This window comes from Erythrolamprus reginae, chromosome 3 (genome assembly GCF_031021105.1).
Source record: "Erythrolamprus reginae isolate rEryReg1 chromosome 3, rEryReg1.hap1, whole genome shotgun sequence".
In the NCBI taxonomy this organism is placed as follows: domain Eukaryota; kingdom Metazoa; phylum Chordata; class Lepidosauria; order Squamata; family Dipsadidae; genus Erythrolamprus; species Erythrolamprus reginae.
Genome location: NC_091952.1, coordinates 203,805,813 through 203,829,461, shown reverse-complemented (window position 1 = coordinate 203,829,461; position 23,649 = coordinate 203,805,813). Strand labels below are relative to the sequence as shown.

Here is a 23,649-nt window from a genome sequence, read left to right as displayed (position 1 = left end):
GGGGGTGAACGAGGCGAGTGGCGAACGAGGCGGGCAAACGAGGCGAGCGGGGGGGGTGAACGAGGCGAGTGGCGAACGAGGCGGGCAAACGAGGCGAGCGGGGGGTGAACGAGGCGAGTGGCGAACGAGGCGGGCGAACGAGGCAAGCGGGGGGGTGAACGAGGCGAGTGGCGAACGAGGCGGGTGAACGAGGCGAGCGGGGGGTGAACGAGGCGGGCAAACGAGGCGAGCGGGGGGGCGAACGAGGCGGGCAAACGAGGCGAGCGGGGGGTGAACGAGGCGAGTGGCGAACGAGGCGGGCAAACGAGGCGAGCGGGGGGTGAACGAGGCGAGTGGCGAATGAGGCGGGCAAATGAGGCGAGCGGGGGGGTGAACGAGGCGAGTGGTGAACGAGGTGGGCAAACGAGGCGAGCGGGGGGGGTGAACGAGGCGAGTGGCGAACGAGGCGGGCAAACGAGGCGAGCGGGGGGTGAACGAGGCGAGTGGCGAACGAGGCGGGCGAACGAGGCGAGCGGGGGGGGTGAACGAGGCGAGGCGAACGAGGCGGGTGAACGAGGCGAGCGGGGGGTGAACGAGGCGGGCAAACGAGGCGAGCGGGGGGGGGCGAACGAGGCGGGCAAACGAGGCGAGCGGGGGTGTGAACGAGGCGAGTGGCGAACGAGGCGGGCAAACGAGGCGAGCGGGGGGTGAACGAGGCGAGTGGCGAACGAGGCGGGCAAACGAGGCGAGCGGGGGGGTGAACGAGGCGAGTGGCGAACGAGGCGGGGCGAACGAGGCGAGCGGGGGGGGTGAACGAGGCGAGTGGTGAACGAGGCGGGTGAACGAGGCGAGCGGGGGGTGAACGAGGCGGGCAAACGAGGCGAGCGGGGGGGGCGAACGAGGCGGGCAAACGAGGCGAGCGGGGGGTGAACGAGGCGAGTGGCGAACGAGGCGGGCAAACGAGGCGAGCGGGGGGGTGAACGAGGCGAGTGGCGAACGAGGCGGGCGAACGAGGCGAGCGGGGGGGGTGAACGAGGCGAGTGGCGAACGAGGCGGGTGAACGAGGCGAGCGGGGGGGTGAACGAGGCGGGCAAACGAGGCGAGCGGGGGGTGAACGAGGCGGGTGAACGAGGCGAGCGGCGAACGAGGCGAGCGGCAAACGGCGGGCGGGCATCAGCGAGGATCCGAGGCCACGGGGAAGACCCAGGGAAGGTTCCTTCGGCCGCCTAGCAGCTGATCTGCTCGGTAGCTCAAGGAGCCGAAGATGGGGTTTCCCCTTTGCGTGGGCGGCTGGGAAACTCCAATCTTCGGCTCCTCGCTGCTGCTGCGCTACCGAGCAGATCAGCTGCTAGGCGGCCGAAGGAACCTTCCCAGGGTCTTCCCCACCTCCCACACGCAAACCCCACCATCTGCACAGTGCGGCCATGAAAAAAAATGGCGCGCATGCGCAGATGATGTTTTTACTTCCACGCCGCTACTTCGCGAAAAATCGATTATCGCGAGGGGTCCTGGAACGGAACCCTCGCGATAATCGAGGGACCACTGTATAGCAATCTCCTCCAAGTTTTAGAAAGCTTGGAGAGAGTTTTTTCCCTGCTATATAAGAAGGGTTAGCTAAACTATAGGTAGGTCTTGTTTAATGACCTCAGTTTGGACTGGAGTCTTGGTTGTTCAGTGAAGTGGTCATTAAGCAAGATATCCCTGTGACATTTTGGTCATTGACTTTGATTCCAACACTCCCTGTTGCAATGGTTATGGGATATCACAGATGGTTAAGCAAAGAAAGTCTCTCCATGCCTGCAAAGTTGGGGGGGGAGGCATTTGGAGGCTCTGTTCATGCTTTGATTTCTGTTCATGCAGAGGTACAAGCAGCATGGAGCTTGGGTTCTCGTTTCCCCATCTCTGCGGAGAGCTTCACAAAGGCAAGAGAAGAAGGATACAGTTTTGTTCATGCAGGGTCCTCGACTGCTGAGATCCAAGTGTGCACAGAGTCTCAAATCTCTCTCCCCCTGCCTCCACAGAGGTGGGAAGAAAAGGATCCCAAGTTCTATGTATGCCTGGACCTCAGCTGATGACTTTCAAGTAGGCGCAAAACTCAAACCACCTCTCTGTCTCTCTCTATGGAGAGCTCAATAAATGCAGGGAGAAAAGGACTTTAAGCTTTATCCCTGCTTGGCCTTGGGCAGCTGAGGTCCGGGCTTGCACTGAGCCTGACCATGGAGGTCTGCATGCTACATTTTCTCATGGTTAAAAGTGCTTTACACTTGTTTCTGAATCCATCATAATTTCAAATGGTTGTTAAGCAAGTGGATAACACAATGCACAAGAGGTATTTGGAAAAATATGAATCCGTTTCTAATTATAGGTAGTCCCAATTTACAACCAAAATTAAGCCCAAACTTTCCATTGCTAAGCAAGACAGTTTAACGAGCTTTGCTGCATATTGCTACCTTTTTTGTCATAGTTATTAAGTGAATCAGTAAAGCTGTCTTGTGAGTCATTCAGTCATTAAATGAATCTGGATTTCTCCCATTGACTTTGCTTGCTTGAAGCCAGCTAGGAAGATTACAAATCACGATCACATTGACTCTGGGATAGTGCAACTGTCATAAATATATGCCCATTGCCAAGTGTTTGAATTTTGCCCATGTGATTACTGGATTGTAAGCATGAAAACAGTCATCGTGCCATCATAGCTTCAAACAGTTGCTAAATTAATGGTTGTTGAGTTATGACTACCTGTACACATTCATTGTATTAAGCTATTGGCAATAATATATTTACGGTAACTTGTTTGTCACTGAATTGGTTTTGTAACATGGAGGCATGAAGAAGAATGGTTCAGTAGACAAATCAGAATAAAATATTCCTCTGTCACAGTGGTTCTCAACCTTTCTAATGCCACAACACCTTAATACAGTTCCTCATGTTGTGCTGACCCCCAACCATAAGTCTGGCACCAATTCTCCCAACAGAACTTTAAGCTGGTTAGCAGGAAAGTCAGAGGGATATCCCCACTATAAATGCCTGATTGGTAGGATTGTAAAAATATTTTCCAGGGTGCCAGAATAGAAGCTTTAGTTCCTAACACCATAGGAAAGTTGTCTTTTCCCATGGTCTTAGGCGACCTCTATGAAACACTTGTTCAATCCCCAAAGGGGCCCTGACCTCCAGGTTGAGAACCACTGCTCTATGAGCTTAGAGGAAAGCAGAACAGGCCTCAATGTAAGTATGAAGGGGCTTCATATTATTCCTTCTCAAGTCTGGTTTTTCATAATGTAACCCACTTCCAAGTGTTGTGAATTCCAACTCTCAGAAGTATCATCAATGTCCATATGTTTGGAATTTCTGGGATTAAAGCTAGGAGGAGCTCATTGGGAAGGAACTACTTGATAGGACCTCACTATTCAAAATCAACATTATAATAAGCCAAAATGTTTTTTGTTTCTGGCTTGGATGAGAAAACCCAAACAGTGTGGTTTCCAAGCCATAACTTTATAAATGAATCAAGCCACTATGATATACGCATATATTGTATTTTCAGTTTATTCCCTCCAGCAGTTATCTTATGGTTTAGGTATGTTTGTCAACCATGCTTCTCCGTTTTTTAAACAAAAATATGGAAGATATTTATATAGAATAATTTAAATTAAGGCTGGTAGTGAATCATTTAAATATGAAAGATAATATTTTGAAATAAGCTTTACCAGTAGTAATAGCAAAAATAGTCTCTGATCCTGCAGCATAACTTATTGATGATAATTCTTGAAATATTTTATAATTGCTGTACTTTTCTCCTATTATATAGTTGAAAATTATAGAAACCTATGGATATTATAACCTATATCTTAGTGGAAAATTATCATATGGGATTTTTTTTAAAATTTAATTTTTTAAATTTAAAATTAGGTACCAGCAGTTGTTGCATACAAATCTGGTCTACTTAGCCACAATAGCAGACTCCAATCAAAACATGCAATCTATATTGCCACCAGTAAGTACCATGCAAAAAACAATTACATTCTCAGAAAAAAAGATATGTATTACACAGAAAAGTACTATAATGCATATGGTTATGGTTTAATAACTCTTGAGTATTGTATATTATGACTATAACTTTTTATAATGTAGAATTATATTATTAAAGCTCATGCATTTTTAGATATATTTGAGTATTATATCCATTTTTATATTAGGTCCTTATAATTTTTTTCATTTGGAATTTTTAAATTCCAGGCTACATCTTGAACATTCAAGTAGATCTTATCCAATTGTTTTATGAATTCAATCAGAACTTTTATTTTGAATTAAATATTTAATGGTAATATATTAAAATACTTACTCTAGTTCATTAGCGAGTGTTCCCAAATTTGAACATTGAATGTTTGGGATGATTTCATTATTATAGGATATGTTCTGAAAATAAGGCCAAGCCTGATTTTGAGACTGGGCGTAAATATACACTCTTCTCCCCAAATAAACCATAATGAAGGGGTGGCTGTGGCCATCACAGGAGGCAGCCCTTTCCTTCCTTGGTCACCTCAAGGCTGCTGGGCCCTTATCAACGACCTGCTAATGGAGTGAGGGCTAGGAATTCTCTCTCTCTGGACGCCTGGAGGTATTTCCACGGGTTCTCAATAGAAAGGTTTTGTAAAACAGGCAGTTATTTCAACTCAATTTGATTTTTGATGAAAAAACCTTGAATATTTTGCAGTACTTTCATATTAAATAAATCAAGATGAATTTTGATTAAACAGTAATATATGGGTATAAAAGGAAGAAGAAAAGGTTTAGGCTTGTTGTAATTATTTTCTATTTACTATAATTGTAATTGTTCTAATTGTTTACTGTGATGTAGCAGTAAATTTTGTAGTATATCAATCTTCTATCTCTAATGATGTACTTTTAATTATAACAATTAATATGATAACTTCTCAATTTTAATATTAAAAAGGTAATATTATATTGGCTATTGAGAACCTGTACGATAATATGAAGGTGACATATATTATCATTTACAAATATATCTTCTCAGAACCCATCTTTTATTTAACAACTTCATTTATGCTTCTTGAATATAAGAGTCTTTCTTCTCAAATGGGAGAGATATTTATAGAAAGTTGGATTGGGCTTTGGAACTTTATCACCTGATGAAGTTCTTAACAAAATCTTTAATCCCTAAAATTTATCTCTTTATATTAAATTCTCCTAAAATACAATTTACCATATCTGATGGTTTAGTTTTATACTATAAGAATTTGGACTTACTCAATTTTTTTCTTGTTACCTCTTTAATATGATACTAAAGAAAGCTATTGCCAGGGATAAGTACAGGTAGTCCTAGACTTACACCAGTCTATTTAGCAACAGTTTCAAGCTACAATTTATGACTGTTGCGGCATCCCCATGGTCACATAATTTAAATGCGGATGCTGGATAATTAACTCACATTTATAATGTTGCAGCATCCCATATTTTGCAAACTTCTGAAAAACTTCTAATGGGAAAACCAGATTCACTTAACAATTGTGTTACTACGGTGTTTTCTCGAAAATAAGATCCTCTCTTATATTTTTTTGAACCCTGAAATAAGCTCTTGGCCTTATTCCCATGCACTCAAAAGCCTGATTGGGATTATTATCAGGGAATGTCTTATTTTGGAGAAATGGCAATTTAACAACTGCAATGGTTCAGTTAACAAATGTGGCAAATAAAGTCATAGAATGAGACAAAAGTCACCTAACAATTTTTTTACTTAGAACATAAATTTTGGACTCAATTGTGGTCGTAAGCCGAGAACTACCTGTATTCTTTATATGTGTGATTTAATGGCATAGTACCAGGCTATCCAACAGACCATCTGTCGCTAGTAATTTTTGCCTGTCCTGCACAAATAGACAGAGTTGGCAATCAATAGTAACATCTGACAGGAACCAAGAAGTGAGTTGTCTTTGTCACAGCACCTGCCTTCTCAAACAGCTCTCCCTCTCCCCCAAGATTTGTATAGCCCCTAACCTGCCCTTATTCAGTCTTTGAGATCATGGAGGGTTTTTTGGGTGTTGGGCTTAGGGTAGGTGAATGTGTATGATACATAGTATACTTATTATTCTATCCAGATGATGTTATTCATTCTTCTTCCTTGTAAACAGCCAGAGTCATTTATTGAGTCAGGTGGCTCTATAAATTTGATAAATAAAGAAAAAAGATCAGTCTTTCATCCCTTGCAGTACATTTAATAAAAAAGGAGACACCACTATCGAAGCTATCAGTTAAATCAGCATTGAGTAAATTGTGAGAGACCAGTCTTTTAGAAACATAGCACTCTTCTTCAAAGCCTTGTAAAACAGAATAGAAGTAGGTTGAACAAAACAAGGACCATGGTACAGTTGTAGATACGTATATGAAGACATGCTATGTGTTTGTAGGATTATAACCTGCTTTTTTTTTTTACTAAATTACTTTTCAGCCACCCACACAGAATATGCCAATGGGTCCTGGAGGAATGAATCAGAGTGGCCCTCCCCCACCTCCACGTACTCATAATATGGGTTCAGATGGTATGGTAGGTGGGGGCCCTCCTGCTCCACACATGCAGAACCAGATGAACGGCCAGATGCCTGGTAAATTTGTCTTCCAGAGATATTAACACCAGGTTGCTCAGCAACTGAAACAGCATGTGTGCTCAAGGGATTGAAGATTGTTGATGACAAAACTACTTTGAATGCTCTTGAGTACAAGTTCTCTTAGAGTTTGTTAGTTAAAGAGTTACGTGACCTGTATGCTATGTTTATCAGACTGCCCCTGGGCATTCCTTTGAACAGAACCTGCTAAATTTAGTGTGCCTGAAACCATACAGTATAGAGTCATTAGAAGGTTTGCCAAAGAAAGATACTGACTTATGGATGAATGCATTCTCATTGGAATAAATTATTTAAAATAATTACTGTTAAATTAGTTTGATAAAGAGGAAATGAACTTACTAAAATTTTGATTATCTTTCTAAGTTATTTTTCTACTAATCTGCATGTCAAAACAGATGGAAATGACAAGCTATTCTTTGGGGAGTTCATGTGAAAAATACCTTAGAAAAATTATTTCAGACCTTAAAATAGCTTTTTAAAGAGAATAAAGAGGTATAAGCTCTTTATTTTTCATAGTGGTCTATATTTTACTATACCTATAGAGAAAATAGCTTTTTAAGCATAGGTTTTTTCGGGCAACGTAGAATATTTTCTTGTTGAAAGAATGTTTCTCAGGATGTTTATTAAAATGCTCTGGTATTGGATTTGGATACTTTTTTCTTTTTTAGTTTCTTCTAAAATTGTTCTTTTATCATATTTGTTCCGGTTATTTAATATCATCATGCTCTTAACTCTGTTTTATTTCCTTAAGTGGGAAAAGCTGTCATCAGAATTCCTATCAAATTCCAAGAGCAAATTACTATCAAATTCAGAGAGCTAGGCTGTAAATCTAAGCATAGTTTTAGAAGAATAAATTCTCAATCATATTGAATCTTCTGAGTAAACTGACTTAATGTTTCTTGTAATATGGAAAGACTAATTCATATTCATGTCCAGCTAATTCAGAAATCATATCTAGATTTCTATCGGTTATCATTCTTTCAAACACAAAATGAATATTTTAGTCTCGACATAGGGAACATTTTAAAATATATGTACATCCAGTGGAATACATGCAAAGAAAAATAGAATTCACGTAATTTTAATCTTTGTGCAGCCAAGGAACACATGTGGAAGCAAGAAAGGCTATATGCTTGTAATGTCAACCAAGTAGCTAATTTAAGCTATTTTGTATAGTCATTTATATAGTTATGTGTGATTTTTTTGTCGAGGTTCAAATCCCAATAAGGGTGTGGTTGCCTGATGAAGGCAAATAAGCCTGAAATAGATCTATAGTAGTCTCCCTTCCTTTTCATTATCAGCAAAAATGTTACATTTATATAGTTATATAAATATATTATAATTTACAATTTTAAGTTTTACCAATTATAAGATGACATGCATACTATAAGACATATAGCTGACATTGTGCTGGCAGACATGGCTCCATATGCCACCTGTGTCATAGGTTTGCCATCACTGCTCTAGAATATTTATTTATTTATTTTATTTATTACTTAGATTTGTATGCCGCCCCTCTCCGAAGACTCGGGGCGGCTCACAACATGTAAAAACAAATCATAAGCAATCAGACAAATTTAAAATATTTAAATATTTAAAAAACCCATATACTAACAGTCATACACACAGACATACCATGCATAAATTAAACGTGCCCAGGGGGAGATGTTTCAGTTCCCCCCATGCCTGACGGCAAAGGTGGGTTTTAAGGAGTTTACGGAAGGCAGGAAGAGTAGGGGCAGTTCTAATCTCCGGGGGGAGTTGGTTCCAGAGGGCCGGGGCCGCCACAGAGAAGGCTCTTCCCCTGGGGCCCGCCAACCGACATTGTTTAGTTGACGGGACCCGGAGAAGGCCCACTCTGTGGGACCTAATCGGTCGCTGGGATTCGTGCGGCAGGAGACGGTCTCGGAGATATTCTGGTCCAATGCCATGAAGGGCTTTAAAGGTCATAACCAACACTTTGAATTGTGACCGGAAATTGATCGGCAGCCAATGCAGACTGCGGAGTGATGGTGAAACATGGGCATACCTAGGTAGGCCCATGACTGCTCTCGCAGCTGCATTTTGCACGATCTGAAGTTTCCGAACACTTTTCAAAGGTAGCCCCATGTAGAGAGCATTACAGTAGTCGAACCTCGAGGTGATGAGGGCATGAGTGACTGTGAGCAATGAGTCCCGGTCCAGATAGGGCCGCAACTGGTGCACCAGGCGAACCTGGGCAAACGCCCCCCTCGCCACAGCTGAAAGATGTTGTTCTAATGTGAGCTGTGGATCGAGGAGGACGCCCAAGTTGCGGACCCTCTCTGAGGGGGTCAACAATTCCCCCCCCAGGGTGATGGACGGACAGATGGGATTGTCCTTGGGAGGCAGAACCCACAGCCACTCCGTCTTATCCGGGTTGAGCTTGAGTCTGTTGACACCCATCCAGGCCCCAACAGCCTCCAGGCACCGGCACATCACTTCCACCGCTTCGTTGACTGGGCATGGGGTGGAGATGTAAAGCTGGGTATCATCCGCATATTGATGATACCTCACCCCATGTCCTTGGATGATCTCGCCCAGCGGTTTCATGTAGATGTTGAATAGCAGGGGGGAGAGGACCGACCCCTGAGGCACCCCACAAGGGAGAAACCTAGGGGTCGACCTCTGGCCCCCCACTAACACCGACTGCGACCGGCCAGAGAGGTAGGAGGAGAACCACTGAAGAACAGTGCCTCCCACCCCCAGCCCCTCCAGCCGGTGCAGAAGGATACCATGGTCGATGGTATCGAAAGCCGCTGAGAGGTCAAGGAGCACCAGGACAGAGGATAAACCCCTGTCCCGGGCCCGCCAGAGATCATCCATCAACGCGACCAAAGCGGTTTCCGTGCTGTAACCGGGCCTGAAACCCGACTGCCGGGGACCTAGATAATCGGCTTCTTCCAAGGACCGCTGGAGCTGGAGTGCCACCACCTTCTCGACAACCTTCCCCATAAAGGGAAGGTTGGAGACTGGACGATAGTTGTTAAGTACGGCTGGGTCCAGGGAGGGCTTCTTGAGGAGGGGGCGCACAAGCGCTTCTTTATAGAGTGATGGAAAAACTCCCCTCCCCAAGGAAGCGTTGGTAATCTCCTGGGCCCAGCTCCGTGTCACCTCCCTGCTGGCCGAAACCAACCAGGAGGGACACGGATCCAGTAAACAGGTGGCAGAACTCACAGCTCCAATGGCCTTGTCCACTTCATCAGGTGTCACCAGATCAAACTCTTCCCAGACAGGTGGACAAGTACGTGCCCCAGTCACCTCGACTGACTCGTTGTCAGTCGACTCTGTTTTACAATTGGAGTCGAGGTCGGCTCGGATCCGAGCGACTTTATCAGCGAAAAACGTGTTAAAGTCCTCGGCACTACTCTGTAAGGGCTCCCCAACTCCCCCCTGATTAAGAAGGGAGCGGGTCACCCTAAACAGAGCGGCCGGGCGGGATTCCGCTGATGCAATCAAGGCGGCATGGTACGCGCATCTTGCCGCCTTGAGCGCCACTTTGTAAGTCTTAATAAAAGCTCTTACAAGTGTTCAGTCGGATTCAGACCTACTCTTCCTCCATCGAAGAATACCACGGCAGCCAGCTACTCTTCTGGGTTCCAGCACACATGAGCGTGGCAGCCAGCTACTTTTCCGGGTTCCAGCAAGCATGCTCACCAGCCAGCTGCTCTCTTCTGCGTTCCGGCATGCACATGTCAGAGGTGGCATGCAGAGCCCTCTGTGGGGACGTGTGCCCACAGAGGGCTCTGCATTTCACCCCTGGCATGTGTGACATAGGTTCGCCATCATGGATATAATCCTGCAAGCTTAATCATGATATGTGGTTTCTGTTTCTGGTGTGTTCTCAGAACACATTAGAGATAGAAACTATGTTTTTTTAATTCTTCTGACTTGTTCACTAACTTAAATTAATTCTGATTTGCCATATTCTCTGAATCGCACTTTGATTTCATTCAAGTTAACTCTTACAAATTTAGTATAGAAATAAACGTGGACCTCATTTAAGAATCCTAATTGAGACCAGAATTTTCATCACTAAGCTAAATGTTCATTAGGTGAAACATGACATGACTGCATCACTTAGTGAAAGTAGTTTTTATATTCCTGGATGCATTTGTTACTCTGCAACCATGCTATCCTTAGCTGAGGACATTCTGCTTCTCCTTCAATCCCCCATCCACCTGCCTCTTCCCATTTTATCCTTTTGACTGCCCTGCACACAAAAGGTTCAGTGAGGACCATATGTATCACTAATTTACTCCAAAATAACAGCCTCACTAGCATAATCCAATTTATATTTATTCCAGAAACAAACTTTTGTTAAGTTAGATCTGTGATATAAACAGCTCTCAAACTGATCTCAAACTGGAATTGTTTTGACCTTGAAATGCTTGAAAAGATATGAGTTGTTAAAAATATCATACTATTAACTAAAGACTTTTTTTTGTTTCCTAACCTGATTAGGGAGATTGAGATGTTCACATCCTCCCAGGCAAACAGTGAAAACGATAACATTCAATATAAAAATTGTTAGATGTATATTTATGACCTCTAGTCATAAATTATCTGTATCTATTATTGCAGCTACAGTGTAGCACATTTTTTCTGCTGTTTTCTAAGCAGTTTTAAAACCTTAAAATAGATATACAGTGATCCCTCGATTTTCGCGATCTCGATCTATATCACGCTATATCGCGATTTTTCCGAAAATATTAATTAAAAAATACTCCACTCTTCTCTCTCTCTCTTTCTTCCTCTCTCTCACTCTCTTCCTTCCTTTCTCATCTCTTTCTTTCTTTCCTTCTCTCTCTTTCTCTATCTCCCCCCTCTTGCTCTCTCTCTTTTTCTCACTTTCCCTCTCTCGTGCACCGAGCGACGGGCGGACGAGCGGCGGGTGGACGGGCGGCGGGCGGGCGGGCGGCAGACAAGCGGCGGGTGGACAAGCGGCAGGCGGGCAAGCGGCAGACAAGCGGCGGGCGGGCAGGCGGCGGACAAGCGGTGGGCGGACAAGCGGCGGGCGGACAAGCGGCGGGCGGGCAGGCGGCGGGCAAGCGACGGGCGGGCGGGCAAGCGGCGGGTGGGCAAACGGCGGACAAGCGGCGGGCGGACAAGCGGCGGGCGCGGCAGCAGCAAGGAGCCGAAGATCGGGGTTTCCCCTTTGCGTGGGCGGCGGGGAAACCCCGATCTTCGGCTCCTCGCTACTGCTGCGCTGCCGAGCAGATCAGCTGCTGGGCGGCCGAAGAAACCTTCCCTGGGTCTTCCCCGCCGCCCAGGCAAACTCCACCATCTGCGCATGCGCGGCCATGGAAAAAGGGCGCGCATGCGCAGATGGTGTTTTTACTTCCGCACCACTATATCGCGAAAAATCGAGTATCGCGAGGGGTCTTGGAACGTAACCCTCGCGATACTCGAGGGATCACTGTACTAACCATTTGTATAAATTTACTAGTTTTTATAATGAATCTATTGTGAAAGGAGACCTATTGCTATTATATTACTGTATTACTATTGTAGATAACAGGTGTTGGATTGAAAATTTGTTATGATTATTCATGACATTTTTGAAGTATAAAATATGTTTTAGTTTTTACTATTTATTTTAAAGTAAATTTATTTATTTTCTTTCTCCCCCCCCCCCCTTCCCCAAAGGACCTAACCATATGCCCATACAGGGACCTGGACCAAACCAACTTAGCATGACAAACAACTCCATGAGTATACCTTCAAATAATCATGGGTCAATGGGAGCCTATAATCATTCAGTGCCATCTTCACAAAGTATACCTGGACAAAGTCAGATGACAATAAGCCAAGGGCAACCTATGGCCAGCTATGGTCCCAGACCAAATATAAATATGCCGCCAAATCAAGGTAAAGAAATAGATTGTTGGCCTATTCTAAAAGTAGAATTATCACAAGAGGTTATGTTTTAAAATTCTTAAATTATTAAAATTATTTCTAAAAATACTAATTTTACTCATTCACTGTGAATAAGTTATCTTTTATAGTTAAGGGGGGAAAGATGATTCTTAGTCTTTTTCAATGGTTTCTGTTATAAAATTTACAAATAAGTTTTACTTATTAGTGCCCTAAAAGGCTAGCATATCCTTTGCAAGAGTTCCTGAATGCTCAGAAAAAGTCTACATCAGTCCTTTTCAGAAGCTTTATTGGTAGTTATGACAAAGAGGGCCTTCTCTCTGATTACTTCGTATCTGAGCAATCATTCCTTCTATGATTTCTTCTGGCTCCCTGGGGTTTTGTTTTGATGTTAGTGATTTTCATTGTGATGATTGTAAGCTGCTGAGATATAAATGTTATTAAGGATTTTTTAATGAGGGCTTTATAGTTTTAGATAGTATATTCAATTTCTTTTTTATTGCTTTTGTATTTATATTGTTATTGTAAGCCGCCCTGGGTCCTTTGGGATTGGGCAGCATAGAAGTCGAACTAGATAGATAGATAGATAGATAGATAGATAGATAGATAGATAGATAGATAGATAGACAGACAGACAGACAGACAGACAGACAGACAGACAGACAGACAGACAGACAGACAGACAGACAGACAGTGTATACAATTTATTTTTTGACAACAGTCCCTTGTACATGTTATAGAATGAAGTTTTAAAAACTTCTTTTCTCACACTTTTATTCCCCACCTTCCAATAATTCTGTAAAGAGTTTTAAATATGACAAGTAAGGAAATGAAATAACCTGATTGAAGGCTAATGTCCATTTTTTTGCACTCTGAATTTTTAATGAAATACGATAATTATAAAAATTATGTATGATTTGAATTAAGGCATAGTGTGTCTCAGTTATTATACAACATACATTGACTGTTTTCTTGGACACAACAGATTTTCAAAAGGTTTCTTCCAAAACAATTATGCTTATTGGGATATTTGGTCCAAAGGACACAGTGATCAGTTTAGATAAGTAAAAAGTTGTGAAAAGCAGAGTGAACAACTGGGGTATTAATTACTAACAATATACAAAGCACTCAAGCATTGAGATCGAAATCCAGTGATTCTATGAGTATTCTATACCATGAGTGTCAAACTTGATTGTCACATGACATATCATGATGTTTTTTACCTTTTTGGAGTTGGGGTGGGCATAGCCTGCACGTGACACATCCAGCCCCTGGACTGCTATTTTAATACCCCTGTTCTATGCCATAATATTTCTCTTTAAGATAAGAACAAAAATTTCAGGATTTTTACTTGATCTATACAGAATTTTTAAAAAATCATGTTGTCTTGAATGCACCTACAAAAATGCATCTATCAAATAAGAGGTTATAAAAACAAAATAACCCAGACAGCTTTATGTGAAACAGCTTTATGTGAATCTCATAATCTCATGTTTCATAACACAAGAACATAGATTTTGTAAATAGTTACATACCTGTGTGTATGCATACTGCTCAAAAATTAAAGGTAACACTTAAATAACAAATCCTAGATCTGAATGAATGAAATATTCTCATTGAATACTTTGTTATGTACAAAGTTGAATGTGCACAACAGCATGTGAAATTGATTGTCAATCAGTGTTGCCTCCTAAGTGGACAGTTTGATTTCACAGATGTTTGATTTACTTGGAGTTATATTGTGTTGTTTTAAGTGTCCCCTTTATTTTTTTGAGCAGTGTATTTATGCCTGTATGAGGATAGCTTGGGATACATAAAAAAGGCTCAGTTGTTTATTACTAAGAAAAAAGATACCTGTAATTATAGATTGGTAGATTACCATATATGCATTTTTCATGCAGAGAATCCTATGGCATATTTTCACGACTAATGAAAACATAATAAATTGGGTGCTATGGAGATAAAATAATAACAACAACCATAATAATAATAATAATAATAATAATTATTATTATTATTATTTGGATTATTTGAGGTATGCTGCCCCTCTCTGAGGACTTGGGGCGGCTCACAACATAACAAAACAATATATAATATATATATCTAAAACCCCCAATTATTATAGCTAAAAAACTTTAAAAATTCTAATAACATTTAAAATCATTTATTCCCATTCACACAGCAAGACATACTACACTTGTCGGCCAGGGGGCTAGGATCTAATGGCCCCAAGCCTGGTGGCAGAGATATGTCTTTAAACTTTTACAGAAGGCGAGGAGGGTGGGGGCATTGCAAATCTCTGGGGGGAGCTGATTCCAGAGGACTGGGACCCCCACAGAGAAGGTTCTTCCTTTAGGTCCCGCCAAGTGACATTGTCTAGTTGATGGGGCATGGAGAAGGCTGATTCTGGTCCTAACCAGTTGCTGGGGCTTATGTGGTAGAAGGCGGTCTTGGAGGTAATCTGGTCCGATGCTATATTAATATTATTACTACAGAATTGAAAAAAAGAGCTTAAACATTGCTGTATTTCTTCTCATTGTAGGTCCAATGATGCACCAGCAACCTCCATCTCAACAGTATAATATACCCCAAGGAGGGGCACAACATTATCAGGGACAACAGCCACCAATGGGAATGATAAGCCAAGTTACTCAAGGAAACCATATGATGGGACAGAGGCAGATTCCTCCATATAGACCTCCACAGCAAGGTAAGGTTTAAAAGTTGAACACTTTTTTTACTCTATCAATTCAGTTTCTCTTAGTTGTTGCAGGCATAGAAGCCCCCTTTGTCTCAGCTTTTGAGGCAAATTTTGCTTTCTATAAGCATTCTGACATCTAGCCATTGTCAGATGTGTCATATTACATTTCCCTCCAAATAAATTGAGGCTAAATTAATTACCACTTTGCCAATAAATGTTGAAATCTATATTTCTGTCTCAGAGGGCAGCTTAAATATATATTGTCTATATGCTTTGTGAAATGTAAATTCACATTTAGTATATCATATAGTCAAGGTGCTCTCTACAATACGTACATGTATTAAACACAAAGCATTAAGTAAACTTTCTGAAACAATGCTATGGGTGGGGGAAATATAGGTGTTTCTCAAATTACACTGAGAAATTAGTGAGCGTGTTAACAGAAAAGATAAATTATTTACATATTGACTGGTTGTGGTTTTTCAGGCCCACCACAGCAGTACTCAGGCCAGGAAGACTATTATGGGGACCAATACAGTCATGGTGGACAGGGTCCTCCAGAAGGCATGAACCAGCAATATTACCCTGATGGTAATCTCTCATAATGTTAACTTTCCCATTTTATATACCTGCCCATTATTAGTGATACATACATAAAACCACTGGTTGAGCAAAGTTTTAGTTGTTAATCACTAGAATAATTTTATTTATCAATGTTTTCAAATTTCAGTTTGAAAACCCAAAGAATAATATTAATGTATTGCTTTTTCAAAATATTTGTAGTTTAACTCAAGTACCACAATACAATTTTTATAACAAGTCCATCATTTTGCTATTCAAGTATTTTTTCCCACACACATAGTGGTTATGTAATATATCTGTTTACAATAGTACTTTACTTATAGAAAGTTGTTTTAAAGTAAGATTTAAAAGAAACTTGTCTGCTAAAATAGATTACATCCTACAATCTTTTAAGCAGAAATGGTCTTTTAAAAATATATTATTTCTGCATATATTTTTTTTAAATGGCATAATTGTTGACATCAAATTTATTTATTTATAAGATGTTTATCCCCACTTTCCATTCTGAGGCTTGAACTAGCATACAAAGCATTTCTTCCTGTTTTGTAAACCTGTAGATAGGAATGAGGCAGAATTATTGGCCCTAAATTACATAATAAATTTATATAGCTGACGCTCGTTCTTTATCTAGATTTCCAAATTGAAATTCAATACTTTAATCCAGTAAACCACATAGTTTCTGAAAATTATATAATAGTTCCCCCCTTTAAGATTTGAAATTACATAGAATTTTTGAAGTGTATTACCTGAAAAGCATTACAACACAGTTAGAAAGCTAATTCTTTGTATATCCTGAAAATATATGAATGATGAGACTTTTTGCTTAAGAATTCAGATTTTTAGTTTCTATATTTAAATAGTATGATTAATTGAAAACTGAATAGATATGGTTTACAGTTGTAAGAGATTGAATGACACTTTTTATGAATCAAAATTCTTGGTGAATAATAGACTATTTTTTCAATGTAATTCTTATTTATTGCAAATGTTTGTTTCAAATTTAATTTTACTTCCTAAAGAAAAAGAAATATTCCTGGTTTTCCCCCCTAAGTTTTAAACAACCTACTTACCACTGGTGAGCCCCATGCATGTGGTTTACTTAATTTGTATATCATGAAATCAGTTTTGAACACCTTTGGCTGGACCAACTTAAAATCTATTTTGTGCTATGTAAGATTACGGTAAGATGAATTGCATAAAAAATATTCCTAAATTCTTATTAATCATTTTTAAAAGTCACAGTGGATTATATCTGACTGCTTTATGTACATATAAAATGTAACAACATAAGTTTAATCATATTAAGATGTTGCTTAAATAACTGTGAAAAAGTATCCTAAGCTTTATTTGCAGCTAGGTAAGTTGAGGCAAGGTTATCCAACTTGTATCATCTCAGAGGTCACAACAAACTTCGTCAAGGTCTAATTCCAGAAGTAAGAAGGGGCTGAGGTATTGAAGGCAGGGTTGGGGATTTTAAGAGATAAAATGGCTACTTTAAGGATCTGCATCAGTCAAGGCAGTCATTTTTACTCTCAAAGCCCTTGAAATGTAAAATAAATCCCATGTTTACAGTGCCAATCATTCTGGGAGAGTTTGGGGCCTATAAAAGGAATGTTGGCAAGCCCTAGGTAGGTACTCTCTGGGGCATACTTTTTGTACTTTCGAACTCTGTTCTGTTTGAAATAGGTACAAGCTACAATACATAATGTATGAATATAATGTTGTTTATAAATAGCCTTTTCTTTGAGAAGCTGTAGAGAGGATACACTGCAAAACAAAACAAAAATAAATTACTGTACAGCTGAATTAAATTTGTGATGCCCATCACCAAAAATAATAAACAAAATACTTTAGCATAGGCTTTATAGAAGTGTCTTTCCCCCCCAAGCCATTATTGTTTTCAATAGGGCATATGAGTTAGATTCTTACAGGCAGGTATCTGATGTGAACGGAAATGTCAAACATTCTATTGGCACATTGTAGCTTTTACTGGTTATGTTTGTATGTGTAGGATAACCTCATATTTCTTTTTAAATTAGATTTTAGGTAATTTATTAGTATTTTAACAAATATGTCATGTAAACTCATATAAAGGTTATTGAAAAGTTTATTGAACATTATATATTATAGTTCACATTGCTTTTAATAACATACATTTTTGAATTGAAGATAAGTGTAACAGACGTTCAGCAAAGTATGGTAATTGAATTCTTTGTTCATTGTAATTTAAATAATTCTTTACATGTGTAAAGCATAAATGATCTTACAAAAAAAACAATTTTTTTACCCTTTTACTAGAAGCTGTAAGACCATTCCTTGCTGTGATGTTACTAAAACTACTTCATTAGCTGATTTTTTCCCCTTCTGTCACATGTTCATTCAGTAAGAAAGGAAATCCTGTCCTATTGGTGAATCCTTCTAATTTAATTTGAAGGTGGTTTTTTCATGTATTTCCAGCTGACACTGATTTTTCAGTAAAATGAAATATTCATAGGGTTTTCACTCAGGGGCCATTAACGTTTCTTCCTGTCTCTTGTCGAATTGATGTAGGTCATAGTGATTACGGTTATCAGCAACCGTCGTATCCTGAACAAGGCTACGATAGGCCTTATGAGGATTCCTCACAACATTACTACGAAGGAGGTATCTATATACCTTCACACACACGCGCACATACATTCCTTTTCCTCTCCCCTTCCACAAAAGAGCAAACATTTCTTGCACAACATTAACTTGTTTCCTGCCCATGCAAAGCTCTTGTAGTGTTTTAGTTGCTGGCTGTTAAAAATTGCAGGGAACTAGTTTCTTGCAAACATCTAAACTTACAATTTTAAGTTTGTCATTCTAACAGCAGTAAAATTATTATAACACTATTAGTTGTTTTTTTCAATAATATTTTTATTTGAACATAAACTCATTGGTCCAGTTTATATTTTGTGTGTATGTACACATACAAATATAGTGCCACTAGGAAACAGCTTGCTGATTTGTGTAGCTAGTTTGTGCTCTGTAGCTGTCTTTAATTTTGTCTTTTTTTGTTTGTTTGTTTAGCATAGTCATGGCCTTATCAAGTCATGACATCACGTTCCAGTAAAAGTAATACTCGTTTGGCAGAGATGTGAAAATGCTGCAGTTTAGCCTTGCAAATTTGGCTTTAACTGCAGCTTGGCTGAATATCTTCTGTTTTGGTTTGTTTTCTTAGTTTTTGATATAAATCTGCATTTTCATTTTGTTTTTTGTGGTGTTTGCTGTGCATCTTTAAAAAACCACGCATGCAGAAAAAACAGTGTTTAACTGTTTTTGCTTCATTTCCTATTTCAGGTAACGCTCAGTATGGCCAACAGCAAGATGCATACCAAGCCCCACCTCAACAACCAGGCTATCAACAGCAACAATATCCAGGTCAGCAAGGTTATCCTGGACAACAGCAAGGTTATGGTAAGCAAGAGATAAACGTGTAGGGAATCTTGAGTGTCAAGCACAGCTTTGGTCAACCTCTTAGTTCCCTGTGTTAATGAAAGATATACACAAAAACACGCAGTAGTAGTAGTGATTGGTAATCATTGTTTTAGTTGGATTCCATAGTTTTGTTTTGGTGCTTTAAATATCAATTTACCAATAAGCTATATATTTGTAAAATGGTAAAACATTTCTGTGTGTATACAAAATAGAGTTCTAAAGAGAAATTTGAAAAATAGGAAAAAGGGTTTCCTTGAGTTGTGGGTAGAAATGTCAAACCCCAGGGGAGAAAATGGGGAGGTTGGATTTCTCCCCCCCCCCTTCTCTCCTTCCTTTTTCATATTTTTATGAAGAGGAATTTAAAAATTTGAAAAGAATTAAAAGCTTTCTGAAATATTTTCTTTTAGAATAATAAATGCAACAATACAGCATATCCTTATATAGTGGTACCTTGGTACTCAACTGCTTTGAAACTCATCAAATTTGGTACTCAGTGCATTTTGATGTGAAAATTTTGTCCAGATTGTCATTTGTTTGTTAAACAAATTTATTGATACTCATAACTTTGTTTACTCAACACATAAGCTACAATATATCAATGTTGCCTGCCTTGTGACTTACTGCATTATTCTTTCTGGGAATTTTTTTTTAGTACTCATCATTTTCGGTACGCCTTATGCCACCCAGAACCGGTTAACAATGAGTACCAAAGAAACACTGAATAACTATCTTATTTTCCTCAAATGTTTTATAATAAACTCTAATAGGATTTTAATAGCATATTAGAGCAGTACAGTTTCGCTACTCAGAAGAGAAGCAGTGCACTACAATTCTAAAATGGAAGAACAAGATTCATTCTTTACCCATGGGTGGTCACTACCAAGATAGAAGGGAGGAAGGATTTAGTGCAAAGAACAGAAGTAGAACAAACACTCACCAGAACAAAATTTAGAATCACTTTAAAGTAAATTCAAAGAATACACGTAATTATGTTCTAACTAGATTGTATTCTTATTTTTAACAAATACCAAAGAAATATATTGTAAGAATAATTAACCAAGCTAAACACAAGTAGTCATACTTACCAACCACTCTTTCAATGACTATTCAAAGTTGTGAAGGCTTTGCACAAGTGGACTTACAATTGTTTCTTGAATTGCTGAAGGGTCTGAAACATGATCACGCTTCCCTGTGATCATGAGATCATGATTCAGGCACTTGGCAACCAGCTTGCTCTTTAGGTTGGTTGCAATGTCATGTGATCACCATTTGCAACTTTTCCTGTTGGCTTTCCACAAGAAAAGACAATGGGGAAGCTGACAGGGAAGGTTGTAAGTGCTAACTCATACCCTTCACATACACGCACATTTCAGTCTTCTGCATTCACTCTGTTCACCTCATAGCCTTCCTTCATTCACACAATTCACCCTTGACCTTCTGTGCTTGCGCCAGCCTCCTCCCTCCAACCTTCCTGCGCTCATACAATCTGTGGCCTTCCTTTACTTGCACTATGCCATCTATACACCCAGCCTTCCTGCATTCATGACCTGCATTGGGACTCCCAAAACTTTATTTTTCCACAATTCACACATGACTTGCTCCGGCTCTCCCAGTTCCTCCTATGCCTTCTGCCTCAGCAGCATCTCACATTTCTTACTTGGGGCTCCCTCCACTTTTCACTTAATGAATTGGGTGTGCATTGGGGTTAAGACAACAACTGGGGTTGCCCTCACCAAGCAGTATGGCTGTTTCAGTTTTAAATAAAGATACAACACCCCCCCCCCCCCCCCGGCTTGGTGGCTTCATAGAAAATATTTATTTTAAAGCTTCAGGAAATCTGTTAAATCTGTACTTAAAACTATTAGTTAAATAAGTACTGTGTCAAGTTTGTATTGAAGGGAAATTCGTGGTACATTCCCTAACTATAGATTAAACTAAGCATTGTCCTGGAATGCATGTATAAGAGAGAATTCTAAATAATTTCAATATTTCCGCTTAATGATTGTGCTTTTTCTTGGTACAAGAAAACATTGAAATACTTTTCTGGTATATAGTTAATCCTTGATTTACAACCACGATTGAGCCCAAAATTTCCTTTCCTTTGTTAAGCAAGAAAGTTAAGAACCCCTTCTCCACTTTACTACTTTTCTTGCCACGGTTATTTAGTGAATTAATGAAGTCATTAAGTTCCTAATACGGTTGTTAAATGTATCTAGTTTCCCCATTGATTTTGTTTGCCAAAAGGTGATCACATGACTCCAGGACACTGCAGCCATCATAAATATATGCCAGTGGCCAAGCCCAGGATCTTTGATTGCATGACCACAGGGATACTGCAACAGTTGTAAATATGAAAAATGGTTATAACTCAACTTTCTTCAGTGCTATTGCAAATTGGTCCTTAAAGAAATGGTTGTAAGTCCAGGAAAGATGTATGCTATGTAGAGAAATTAAGTATGGAATAGTCCAGTAGAATAAATTTGTGTAAATCAAAGCTTATTTATTTCTGCCCATGTTTTCCACTTACCATTCTGTTTCCAGATTTTTGTACTTGACAGTATGCAAGTATTCTGGGAAGTGCTAGTAGCCTCGGTAATTCCATTCCCATTCTTCCCTAAGCTTTATTGTTTCCCTTTCTGCTGTGAAAGATCAATACAGCTTTATTTGACTTAAAATATTGAATATGTGAATAGTATATAATATTTTTGTGAGTATAGTACTAGTATAATATTCTGTGACAACAGTGTTATATAAGTACACCCCCCTTGGATTAAATTGAAATAAGGTTGCATCTACATAAATAATATTGATTAGACACGACAGTTTTCTTAATGGTTTTTAGATAATTTATAGGTCTTTTAATTAAGTTGGATCCCACAGAGTCTTAGGGAAGACATCAAAATATTTAATTTCTTTCCATCAATTTTAGAAAATATGTTTCACTACAGTTTTGAAGATAATGTTTTTATATGTTTCCACACATTTAAATCCCTATTCTCTCAAAAAAGCAAAAATAAAATTTTTAAAACATAACAATTTTTTTTATTCTGATAATTTAAACTTTTTACAGCAAATAACCTTACTGTAAACTTATTTGTGCATAAGTTGGACTCATTAAGCCAAGCCTATTTATCATTTAAATTTATCAAGAGAGATGAGTACTTTGACTGCAAGTGGTAAAATATAAATGTATTAAAATTTTGATTGAAGGTTCTAGAGAAATAAAAATATAAAAAGTTGTGTTTTTAATGACTGAATTATTAGAATTTCTGTACAAAATATTGTAGGTCCTTCCCAAAGTGCTCCAGGACCCCAGTATTCCAATTATCCTCAAGGACAAGGTCAACAATATGGAGGATACAGACCTACACAGCCTGGCCCTCCCCAGCCTCCCCAGCAAAGGCCCTATGGATATGACCAGGTACAGTTTTTGAAGTTACATATTTTTGAATCCATGTTTAAAGTTTTACAGTTCAAATTTAAATGCTACCCAATAGGAATATCTAAGTATTTCATCTGAAACCATTTTAAATAATAGGTAAAATCAAGAATTACACATATACAAGTTCTCTTTACTTTTCAGGTAACTAGCTGGACATTAGAATCAGTCTTCAGAGCTAATAAGCATTACTATTACCTGCATGGGTTGATGAATTGTCATGGGCCTAAAGCTAAGATTGTTAAGTAGTAGAGAAGATTATTGGTAGTGCCATCTGGTTCCATCACTGCTTAAATCAGGGCTGTCAAAGCAGTGTCACATGGCATATTAGGACTCTTCTCCCCCCTTTTCTAAACTGGCCATGGCCAGCGCATGACGTATCTGGCCCACAGGCTTATATAATTTACTTTTGGTTTGTTTCACTGTTAGCTGTGGGCAAAAGCCGCCCTGAGTCCGTCAGTAGAGGCGTGGTTTATAAATTTGAAAAATGAATGAATGAATAGATCCCTGCGGGTTTTTCCTCTGCTAGTCATTTCTGAATATAGGGGGTGGTGTTCATCTTCATTTCAAGGCATTGAAATTTCAGAAGACATTTTTGCGGTCCTTTGGCTATCACTGAAGTGGTACCTATTTATCTACTTGCAGTTTCATGCTTTTGAACTGCTAAGTTGGCAGGTGCTAAGAGGACAAGAGCTCACCCATGTCATGTGAATCTTGGGTCTCAAATCTTTCCAGCCAACAAGTCCAGCATTTTAACCACTGAGGCACCACACCGCCCTTATGTAGGAATAAAGTAAGCTTTAAACAAACAAGCACAGAGAAATGCACAGGTGACAGGGAGATGCCAACTGGCACAATCAAATTATAATTATAACTTGCCACAATTTTTTTAAAAAAATGTTTTAATTGTACTTTTCCTGTTTGGTATTGTTTCTTTAAAAATATTTAAAAAT

The 23,649-nt window shown here is 39.6% G+C and overlaps 1 protein-coding gene across 3 annotated transcripts in view; it reads left to right on the top strand.

Moving 5' to 3' along the window:
- Positions 1–23,649, top strand: part of SS18 (SS18 subunit of BAF chromatin remodeling complex) — a 43,918-nt gene that overhangs the window by 11,581 nt on the left and 8,688 nt on the right. Inside the window, exons 3-10 of one of the 3 annotated variants that reach the window (XM_070747665.1) lie at positions 3,889–3,973; positions 6,446–6,599; positions 12,288–12,509; positions 15,058–15,225; positions 15,703–15,807; positions 18,349–18,441; positions 19,120–19,236; positions 22,545–22,678. In XM_070747665.1, the coding sequence (XP_070603766.1) occupies positions 3,889–3,973; positions 6,446–6,599; positions 12,288–12,509; positions 15,058–15,225; positions 15,703–15,807; positions 18,349–18,441; positions 19,120–19,236; positions 22,545–22,678 (1,078 nt within the window). The remainder of the gene's footprint in view (positions 1–3,888; positions 3,974–6,445; positions 6,600–12,287; positions 12,510–15,057; positions 15,226–15,702; positions 15,808–18,348; positions 18,442–19,119; positions 19,237–22,544; positions 22,679–23,649) is intronic. The other 2 variants (XM_070747666.1, XM_070747667.1) reach the window with 2 other exon arrangements.